This window comes from Aedes albopictus, chromosome 3, assembly GCF_035046485.1.
Source record: "Aedes albopictus strain Foshan chromosome 3, AalbF5, whole genome shotgun sequence".
Classification (NCBI taxonomy): Eukaryota; Metazoa; Arthropoda; class Insecta; order Diptera; family Culicidae; genus Aedes; species Aedes albopictus.
Window position 1 is genome coordinate 131,969,725 of NC_085138.1, and position 11,527 is coordinate 131,981,251.

Below are 11,527 nucleotides of genomic sequence, written 5' to 3' on the forward strand. Positions count from 1 at the left end.
TAAAATTTAAATTTTCATCCACTTTAGGATAAATCATGGAGGTTTTTGTGTTGCTCTTAATTGCTTTAACTAATTGACAGCTGCACTTACACTTTGTACTTTGACCTTACTTGTTAACTCTACTCATAGTAGAATGATGAGCACGAGGCTGTTATTCCTTTGCCGGTCAGATTGTGGGTCCATTGCGAGTTCCCATTGACCGATATCCAAGTATTTGGGTCCATTAGAGCCATGGGCTCAGAAGAAGATCAGCGTCTGCCGCTTTCAGAGAAAAAAAAAACTGATCGAAAATTGCAAATATCGGAACTGGGACCAAACTCGTGACCATCGTGACCATCCCTTTATAAAGTGAATGAATAATTGTATTTTTCGTGCATTGTAACTCAACTTATTTGTATCATTATTGACGCATTCTGTTGCTGCTCCAAATGAAACAGGGATCGACCAGTGAGGTGGAAGCAAATCGAAACAATTTTTGTGCGCGTATTCTAATGACTGGCAAAACAGCAGAGAACTATGTAGGAGGATTTCGATTGCGGATAGACTTACATCAACGCTTTGCATCTTGTTTTCATTCATGTTTTTTGGGAGAATTGAAAATGCAAATATCCTACGTAATGATAAATGCGAAACATTCTCATTTGGTCTCCGGCAGATGCTCGGTGAACATCTTTGAGAGAACTGGTTTCTCCTGGTTCCCGATTCCGATGGTTGCCATCACGTTATGGGCTGTCCATAAACTACATTCACAAAGCAATGAACACTGAGACGCCTTCCCTCATTCTCCCACTCCCATACAATAATTCTAGTTTTTTGGGATCGTAAGCTTGCATCATGCTCCAACAATCATACGTTGTTCACGGACGAGCCCTCTGTACTTGCCTTCATATGCGTTCTTGTCTCGAGCCTTGAGGTAAAACAGTGCGCTCTCCACATGTGTGGATTGCAGATTTTGAGCAGCGTTTTTTTTTTCATTGAGCTCTTATTTCACGCTTCCATTGTTGAGCACTTGATGAGTCGAGATTTATAGCGTTCCTATGATGATTTATTGGCTCGCTAATCAAGTTCACCAGAACATGAACTAATTGGCACTAGATTTTGCTGAATAATCTTCGTTACGGCGGGGTTTTCCCTGAAAAAAGCAAAAGGTGAGTAGATCGCAATTTGAATAAGGTTTATCCAATCGGGAACCCGCTATGTGATTGGCATTTTCGGAAGGCTGGGTTCAATGTGATACATTAGTTCTTCATTGTTACGCTATTACTCAATTACCCAATTCACGAAGATCAATTTTCGGGGCATATTTGGATTTCATCTGCAACCCTTGCACAGTCGAGTCTTTTATAAAACGCTGCCACCTACTTTACTTCCACCGCATATTCTTAGCTGTCTGACATCCAATCCAGCTGATTTTTTAAGTGCAGTTAGTGCTTACTTTATACTCATCCTACACAAAAAAATGAGCTAAATTGGTTAGAGGACAGACTGGAAAACGCGGTGGGCGTAACGTGGGTAGCAGCATCTTATAGCAGCGTTTCTCAAACTATGGGTCGCGACCCACTCGTGGGCTAATTTTTGGTGGGTCGCGAATGCTTGGCCGATATTGTAATAAATGTCTTAATTAGAGCCATTTTTTTAAATTACAAATACTCTCTTGGTGAAAGGACTGAGTTATTTCTAGAAATCAGAATTTTCCTTAATTAATTTATCTCAAGATTTATAATGTTACAAACTAACAGACTAACTGGAGAATATTCAATATTGAAACTAATTTCTGCGGAAATTAGAAGGGAGGGAAACGACTTTTTTCCAATTCGTTTCTGGTTCTAGCGATGGCTATGAACATATGAATATACATGAGTTGCATATGTAGAGAAGAGAGAGATAGAGGAAGTGGATAGAAAGATACAAAGTAGGATGAAAAGGGACGGGCCAGGGATTGAACCCATGACCTTCTGCATACGAATCAGAAGCGGTAGCCACTAGACCACCAAGCCCGTCATACATATTAGTACATTCTTTAAAGTAGAATAATATCTAAACTTGTTTTACAACAAATATATTATTAAAATGTTATCTTGTGGATATATCCCAATAACTTAAACATAACAAAATTAGATTACCTAACAAAACACGTCATTAAAAAGATATATTTTTATAAGTTAACAATAACAAATTATGATATAAAAACAGGCTATGTGATTCTGTTATCAATTTGCTATTCTCCTCTGCTCGGGTGATCTTTTAGAAATTTCAAGACCTCATCTGACTCATCTGGCCATGCGGCAGTATAATAATTTTGAAAACTCCTTTCGCCGTAGAACAACATTGTCAACTCAATCTGTTTGAAAGGTTCTGCAGAAGCATAAAATTAAAACTATTTATTTCAAAGACTTTGTATAAATTCTTCGTTCTCTTTATTTCTAAAATGTGTGGTAGAATACCTTAAATGTGTGGTGTTTTAAAGTGTTACATGACAGAGTTTAAAATTTTCATTTTTAATGAGTGAAATTCAACGTGAATTTTGAAAATTCTCAACTGAGGGATCAAAATAAAATTCATTTTGGTGAATGAATTTTCTCACTTATTCATTCATTTTTCTGTCACTGACAATTTTCACTGAGGAATATAACTAAACCGTAACTCCCGATTATACTTCCAATCACCTCAAAACTTGTGTATAGGAGTTAATTAGAATACTAATTATCTGCTCTATTTGTCCATAAAGTCGGATTATGCGCCTGTTAACAGAAATTGTACATTTTCCGATGTGCGAAAAAATATTCGTGACAGAGAATTGAATGAAAAAGAGAGGTATTCAGCTGACAATGAATGTGACCAAACACGAATGAAAAAATGAGAATGTCAATCTTCACTTTTAATCTTCGAATTTTTTACTCTCTGACATGAAGCCAGACTGATTTAAATTGAATAAGGAACTTGAAAGCATCTCTAAACGACAAAGAGTTAACTAAAATCGATCACTTAGGCACCGCAACCTTATTTTGATCAAAAAATGAAACAGTTTCTGTAAATTGAAAAAAAAAAACTTTCAAATTTGCATGATCATGTGCTACCAGAACGTAAGCTAATCAAATCCTATGAAGGCGATAAAATATACAGGTCGAACTCGATTATCCGGATGACTCCGAAAAAAATCCACCCCGGATAATCGAATTTCCGGATAATCGAGCCAAACTTTTTTTTTATTTTATTTTTAAGATCTATCAATCAAAAACAGTTCGATAAACATAGAAGCAAGCTTGTATAATGTTATAGTCCTTGAATTCAACGGCTGGCATGATTATAACCATATTGGTGTTACCGTTGAGAAACGCTAACTTTGTTTATTAGTTCTTAAGAATAAATTTGTTAGTATTTGTTGATATAGTTATAGTAAATTGTTAGTAAATTGACATTCTGTTATTTGTATTTTGTTAGTAAATTAAGTATATTGTATGTTGGTAAATGTTATAAAAGGATAATTAATAAAATCAGAACAAAATTTGTTAAAACACGATCCCCCTACACTGAACAGACCTAACACAACACATACACAAAATGAGCCAAAAAGGGGAAGAGCTGCCATGACATATCCACGTCAAAAAGGGAAATTCAAAGGGGAATGGGGAAAAGGCAAGAGAGAGACAGGCTACTGGGTCGAACGAAGCGAAGAGCAAAGTCTTTCCGTTCTGACCTCTTGAGGTAAATAGTTCGCTTTAGAGCCAAAAGTCAATTACAGTTGAAATAACCGTTGGAAGTATCCAAGTTAGCTAGTTGATCGGAAAGTTATATAACATTCGATCCAAGTGAATATTGAATCAGGTATGAACCAATAAAGAATAATTTGGTGATTCCGTTAACGATACGCCCAGTAGTCCTGGTAAAACCTCGCCGATAACCCTACTTTCCATAGGACCCGTTATCATAGGCCTATTCAGCCTGGTAGTGGCCACCCGTGGCCCGTGAACACCTGTAAGGCATCCCGTCCGCCGCCTAGGAGGCCCGAACAACGTTTTCCGTTCGGCTAGTGGCCTGCCTGGACAGCCAGAAGTCCCGTCCGGCATTGAGGACCCTCCAACGCTCAGAACAATCCGTGATCACCCACAGCCCTCGGCATTCCCCGCTGAGCCCGTTGGTTAACGTCCAACATACCACCCCAAGTGGCAATATCAAGCACGAAGGTTGTGCCGCGTACCTAGTCATCCCGTTCAAGCCCGTCGGTCCTCTAAACGCCCAGGACACCCGCAGGAAACCCCCTCAAGTGCTCCACTTCCGGCCGGCCGCAACGTTCCACACCACACACCGACACTCCACACACACAGTAAGTTCAGAAAAAATAATAGAAAGTGAAAAAGCAAAATAGTGTTTTACTTGGGTTGTTGACCAGCAAAACGTGCCGACCCTAAGAGTCTCGCTCGCTAGGCGTGGTATTTTGGGCACTTTCCGCTTTAACTTAATCAATTCCAAACCTATTTACTTGAAATTTTGTACACGGATAGATAAATAAGATACGTATCTCATCGTTTTCCAAAAATTGTGTTGATTGATTCCAAATTGACTGAGTTATTGGAGAAATGTGCCCAAAATAGGAGCCCTGCCGAGATGGTTCCACATCCCTATCTGGCTCAAAATATATGTTATTGGCACGATATTCATTTTTATAGCATGGTGCTATTTATTTTCTGAGGTAAAATGTGATTTGCAAGAGCTAAATGTGAAAATCAAATGTATATTATAATGCAACGACAGAGTTGTCTTCTCACAACTGCCAGAAAATAGCCGAATTCCATAAGAAGCTACTTCTGCAGGTGTAAGCCCTAAAAGTGTCGAAATCTGTCGAATTTGTTATAAAAATCGCCCATTCACCTTGGATAAGATATGTATGGGACTATTCATAAACTACGTAGAAGAAAATTTGGTCATCTCGGAACACCTCCTCGTAGACTCTTGTCCATACAAAAGTTTTGAAATTTGTGTGGAACGTAGACTTTGGCCAGACCCCCCTCCCCCCAAAAAGTCTACGTGGTTTATGAACGGCCCCTATGTATCTATTTATCGAAGTATTGCTTGACTCTGGGATTCAAATACTAAACTAATGTGACTTTCAACAGTGATCCATAATGTGACTCTGAAACTGATCGTTTGACGCTATTATGGATCATTTTGAAGAAATGTAGATTTTTGCTCCGGTCAATGGTCTTGATAGAATATTTTCAGCTGTAAGTGTCAATTGGTTACCATACTTACCGATCAGGCCAAGGCCGGGATGGCCTCTGCTGTACATAGTAGCCGGCTGCATTCCACTCGGTCCATGGCTGTTTTTCTCCAGTTCCGCACTCTGCGTAGGGTCCGCAGATCGTCCTCTACTTGGTCGACCCACCTAGCTCGCTGCGCTCCACGTCTTGACTCTCGAGAACCATTTTAGTCGGGTTTCTATCTGACATCCTGATGACGTGACCCGCCCACCGTAGCCTCCCGATTTTCGCGGTATGAACGATGGTTGGTTCTCTCAGCAGCTGATGCAGCTCGTGGTTCATTCGCCTTCTCCAAGTCCCGTCTTCCATCTGCACTCCGCCGTAGATGGTACGCAACACCTTCCGTTCGGAAACTCCAAGGGTGCGTTGGTCCTCTTAGACGACCGGTCTAATGCACCTCTGAATTTCCCTGCTGGTGTCGTTGTCGGCGGTCACCAGTGAGCCCAAGTACACGAATTCTTCAACCGCCTCGATTTCATCACCGTCGATATGAATTCGGGGTGGCGGGCGCGGTGATTCCTCCCTGGAGCCCTTTGCCATCATGTACTTTGTCTTCGACACATTAATGACTAATCCGATTCGCCTGGCTTTACTCTTTAGTCGGATGCACGTTTCCGCCATCGTCTCAAATTTGCGAGCTATAATATCAATATCATCAGCGAAACCAAGCAGCTGAACGGACTTCGTGAAAATCGTTCCACTCGTGTTTATCCCCGCTCTCCTAATTACACCCTCTAAAGCAATGTTGAACAGCAAGCACGAAAGACCATCACCTTGCCGTAACACTCTACGAGATTCGAAGGGACTCGAGAGTGTCCCTGATACTCGAACTACGCACATCACTTGATCCATCGTCGCCTTGATCAACCGTGTCAGTTTATCCGGGAATCCGTACTCGTGCATAATTTGCCATTCTGTTCTCGATCGATTGTATCATACGCCGATTTGAAATCGATGAACAAGTGATTTGTGGGCACGTTGTATTCGCGGCATTTCTGCAACACCTGGCGGATGGCGAACATCTGGTCCGTTGTAGCGTTTTGTGTAGTTAAACATCGCATTTCAGATCATAAATTTGCAACTGTCAAGGCAAGCACTTTTTTGCGCACTGTGCCGCACATTCAAATCGAAATTGCAGGAAAACGATAAGAGCTAGAAGTTTGGTGGCAAAGAACGAATTGTAGAGTGGAACAGGGGCCACACCTTTGCCAAAGAAAGAATATTAATTTATTACGCATGTTTCAAAGATCATTGACAAAAATAAATTAAAACACACTACTTTTCAGCTATTTGTTCTAGAAAACTTAGTTATTTAACTAAACCAATCGATTCAAAGATGCCATTTGATAGAAAATTCAATAATCTTTCGAATAAGGGCAAACAAACTGCGATAAGTTTGACTATTTTCAAGTTATGGCCAGTTAAGGCAATAAGAGTCAAAAACATCGGAAGTTCAATAACTACGTAACGGTTGAGGTTTGACCATATGCGTTGAACATTTTTTTCACCTTTGATGGTATTCTATCACCCTTTAAAAAGTTTGCACTCAGGAACCTAACACCCTGTATGTGTATATGTAATATACGATTTTCATGAAGTTTTCATAGAATGTTTGGTTCATTCCACGATGTAACCTCCTTGATCATAAATGGCAGAAGGGAATGCAAACGGTGCAATAAGATTACGCGAATAAATTCGCGGGAGCGAAAATGATAATTGAATACCACTCCTCTTCAAACACGTCCCTTCCACAATCTAGTCACGTGTTTACTAGTTTTGTTCGGTTGATTCTTTTTTGTCTTCAATCGCATAGGCGTGAATTAGGCTCAGCCACAAAATCAGTCAGCGTCCAGCGCATCTCGTGAAAAGAAGTGTTACCGCAATTAGTAGGTAGCATGAGCGGTGCTATGAAGATGGCCCAAGCGTTTTCGGTCGTAGTGATACTGACCTTGGTTGTGCTGTCGGCCCATGCTGCGCCGGCGGGTGAAAAAGCGGATTCTCAGCTGAAGATAGTCAGCGAAACTAACAATCATGCGGTTGATGAGTTTGATTGGAGGTTTAGTATTTATTTACTTTTCAACTGGTGCATGTGCCACAATAGTTTTATAATTGTTGATTTCTCAACTTTCAGTTACCAACTAAGTGATGGTCGGGAAGTTCGTTCAAACGCATATAAAAAGCTTCTTGCGGACGGTCGAGAGATTTTGGTGATTAATGGACAATATAGCTTCGTGGCACCCGATGGAATCAAGTATACAGTTTCTTATTACGCAGATGAAAATGGGTATCATCCAACTATCACCGGTACGTATTGTGTAAAGTTCAATAGTTGTACTTTTTTTTTGAAATTTTGATTTTTTTTGATTTTTTTTACTTTTGATTGCTCTACAGTTGGAAACAATCAGCTGGTTCCTGAATTGCCTGCCCTGGGAATCGATCCAAAAGTGTTAGCCTCACTAATTGGATAACATGGATAGAAAGACTTTTTTACGAACAATTGAAAGATTACGAACATTTTCTAACAATAAGCTATAGCTAGCAATAACGAACAAGAATAAACACATTCGCAATACACTGCAACTGTATCAATTTGATGAGAGAAACTAAAAGTAGTTCGAGAACCATAACATAACTTCAGCATGACCCACAAAACATGCGAGAAAAATCAGACATCGGACACCTACTTCCAATCGATAAACTCTCCGCATATATTTTTTGGATAATATAGGCGGGCCTATACTAAAATGCTAATTAAACAATAATGGTATAATAAACGTATAATAAACGTTGACTGATTTATTTCCTTCAAAAATCTCTGAAAATATAACGTTTAACACATGGATGTCGGAATCGTCCAAACCCCTGAGGCCGTTTTCAATGTTGTAATTTTTGTTAAATTGCTCTCAGTCACATTCAATTATATTTTATTTGCAGACCAGCACTTTCATAACTGGATAATGCATTCATTATTATTATTTTTACCATTTATTAAAGACAGTTGAGTATTTTTGTGGCATTAGTTTGACTTGATTTGTGTAGTTTGTATTCCACTTTAATTTAATTATTCTAATGTATCAATGCAGAAGAATTCATATAAACACACTTTTTTTCTTCACTAGCAAAACACAGTAACAAAGCAGTACGTCATCGAATGATTTAAAGCTCAAAAGTCCAAAACCTGTTGCTAAATAATTCGATATTCTTCGTCAGATTCGCGTCCGCCTCCCTTCCCCATAAACAGAACTGCAAGCGAACAAGTTTTGCTCAGTTGATTCTTCTTTTCCGTTATTATCACCAGAATGGTGTCTCCACATGCATTAACGTAAATTAGTATCGGTTTTAAGTTCAGTCGTCAGCCACCGCATCTCGCGAACAGAAGTGGCGCCTTAAGGCTGTGCGTGAAGATGGTTCACCCGTTCTTGATGGTCGTGATCGTGACCTTGTTTGTTGTATCTTTGATCCAAGCTGCTGCTTTGGCGGGCAATGAAGCCGATTCTCAGCTGAAAGTTGTCACCGAATCCAACAATCATGCAACCGATGAATTTAATTGGAGGTTTTGTTTCGATTTTTATTTATTCTAGTGAAAAAGAAAAGTGAATATTGGCGATTTTTAAACTTTCAGCTACCAACTGAGTGACGGGCGGGAAGTGCGGTCGAACGCTTATAAGAAGACCTTGCCTGACGGTCGAGAGGTTCTAGTAATAAACGGGTTGTACAGCTTTGTGGCGCCCAACGGAGTCAAGTACACTGTGTCCTATTATTCGGACGAAGACGGATATCATCCAACTGTGATCGGTATGTTTCTTTGCCATTGGGAATGTGATTTGTTTTGTATTATTTGTCCACTTTATTTTCAGTTGGTGATGAACCCCTGTTTCCAGAAGGTCCACAACATATTGACCCAAAAGTATTGGCTTCGTTGATTGGATAAACTACTAGTATAACATATTATTTAACATAGAAAATAATCAATACAAACTTAAACGAAGCTTAAGTATCAATAAACTTATTTATACATTTCGCAGTGGTTGAGGAACCCGGCATACGAGGAAGATGCACTGCATCAAATTAAATGTGATCAATATCCTTCTACAAATACAAAGCTATATAAAACATATACATACAAAAATGGTAGCAAATGCTGCATAAACAGAAGTGACAGTAAAATGTGACAAAGCGTGAGTTGGGACCTGGTATTCACGACATTTCTGGAGGTTTTGCCGTACGGTGAAGACCTGGTCCGTTGTCGACCGGCCGTCGATTAAACCGGCCTGGTAACTTCCCACGAACTCATTTAACTATAGGCGAATAGCCGACGGATGATCTGGGATTCTTTGTAGGCGGCATTCAAAATGGTAATCGCTCGATAGTTCTCACACATTAACTTTTCGCCTTTCTTGTGGATGGGACAGATTATCCCTTCCTTTCACTCCTCTGGTAGCTTTTCGGTTTCCCAAATCTTGACTACTAACCGGTGCAGACAGGCGGTCAACTTTTCCGGAACCATCTTGATGAGATCTCCTGCGACACCGTCCTTGCTAGCCGCTTTGTTGTTTTTGAGCTGATGAATGGCATTATTAACTGACATCAGCGTGAGAGTTGGTTCGTTTCCATTCTCTGCTGCACCAACATAGTCATTTCCTCCGCTGTCTTGATCCCCCGTTCCAACATTCGCTTCGCCATTCACGTGCTCGTTAAAGTGCTGCTTCCACCTTTCGATCACCTCACGTCCGTCCATCAGGAGGCTCCCGTCTTCATCCCTGCAGATTTTGCGGGATGCGCTGAGCTTCTTGTAGAACTTTCGTGTTTCTTGGGAACGGCACAGCAGTTCCAGTACCTCGCACTCCCCTTCTTACAGGCGGCACTTTTTCTCCTGGAAGAGGCAGGTCTGCTGCTTTCGCTTCTGTGTGTATCGCTCCACATTCTGTCGGGTTCCATGCCTCAGCATTACCGTCCGCGCTGCGTCCTTCTCCTCCAAAACCGCTCTGCATTCCTCGTCGAGCCATTCGTTTCATCGACTCCGTTCTACGTCTCAGTTGACACCGATATAAGTCTATCATATTATTTTGAACACTAAACCTAACTAAATTCAACAGTTATCTGATGTGGGTCTAACAGAAGTCCAACATTTGGTAAAATTAGACCCGACATTTTATATTGTTTTCGGTCTAATGTGAAACAAGTTTAAACTCTTGTATCTTTAAATACAAAAGGATGCCATCCTCGAGAAACTTGTTCAACATAGAACTAACTAACGGTGGAAACTTCACTAGATGGCACCAAATGTCAAATAAATGCGAAAAAAAGAATATAATCTTCAGCAAACTTGATCAGTAGATTAAAAGCTATCTCACCGTGGTGCTTATTACGAAAATAAATGGACCCCACCAATACCCGTGCCCCACGTTGGGCGCCCAGCGCCATTATTGCAAAAAATATGAAGCACTACAAATACATATTAAAATATAACATCTTGTAATGAAACACTACAAATGCATAAAAAATAGGACATCACATATGAACAAACACAACACAAAACATATATTTTGTCCTGTTAGCCTAGTGGATAACAATTTCCGATGACAGGATGACGAGGTTTCATAAATGTTGGTGGTCCATCAGTCAATCCTATAATTTCTATGGCAGGTTCCCTTTTGTTCGCAGCATTAGTTGCTTTCATAGCTTGAGTTTTGTCGAAGAATTTTTAATCCTAAGGGGGCACTTTTTCAGGTTTTTATACGACACGTTTACATTTTGATGTCCCTGATAGGGAACGATTTACTTATCTGGTAAGTGATTATTGCCTGAAATGACCTGAAGGTTGGGCATCAAAAATGAGGTAGCTGAGATCTCATGGTGCTCATTAACTTCAGAGCACTATAAATGTGCGTTCAACTTAGGAAAATGCTTACAAGTTAATATAGTACATTTAACACAAAAATAAAACTTGTAATATGCTTTTAAATCGATGTTCGATCTCTTTGTGGCGTTTGTATCTAGTTATCCCTCCTTGTGCATTTGGGTCATTAAACCGCACTCTAAGTCAACTGTTCTCAACGTTATGCATTAGGAAGGTCAAATCCAAAATAACTAGAATTATACTGTGGTCGACAAACTCATGTAACATATTCAAAACTAGCTAATACCCGAACAGAAGGAAATACCTCACAAATACCATGCAAAGAACAGCTTGTGCTCTAATACCTATAGTCGTTATTATTATATTATTCTTCAAAATGTTATGAGAACATCACAATAACAATTGGAGG

General features: G+C 39.9%; 2 protein-coding genes across 2 annotated transcripts; both read left to right on the forward strand.

Moving 5' to 3' along the window:
• The first annotated feature begins 6,803 nt into the window (after positions 1 to 6,803).
• Positions 6,804 to 7,832, forward strand: LOC109622387 (flexible cuticle protein 12). Its single transcript, XM_029858976.2, has 3 exons — positions 6,804 to 7,314; positions 7,390 to 7,562; positions 7,650 to 7,832. The coding sequence occupies exons 1-3, from the start codon at positions 7,154 to 7,156 to the stop codon at positions 7,724 to 7,726; spliced, it is 411 nt and encodes a 136-aa protein (XP_029714836.1). The 5' UTR covers positions 6,804 to 7,153; the 3' UTR covers positions 7,727 to 7,832.
• Positions 7,833 to 8,432: 600 nt separating this feature from the next.
• Positions 8,433 to 9,316, forward strand: LOC109406687 (larval cuticle protein 9). The gene is made up of 3 exons (XM_019679739.4): positions 8,433 to 8,811; positions 8,881 to 9,053; positions 9,116 to 9,316. Exons 1-3 carry the CDS (start codon positions 8,663 to 8,665, stop codon positions 9,187 to 9,189), a joined length of 396 nt encoding a protein of 131 aa, XP_019535284.2. The 5' UTR covers positions 8,433 to 8,662; the 3' UTR covers positions 9,190 to 9,316.
• Positions 9,317 to 11,527: the final 2,211 nt, after the last annotated feature.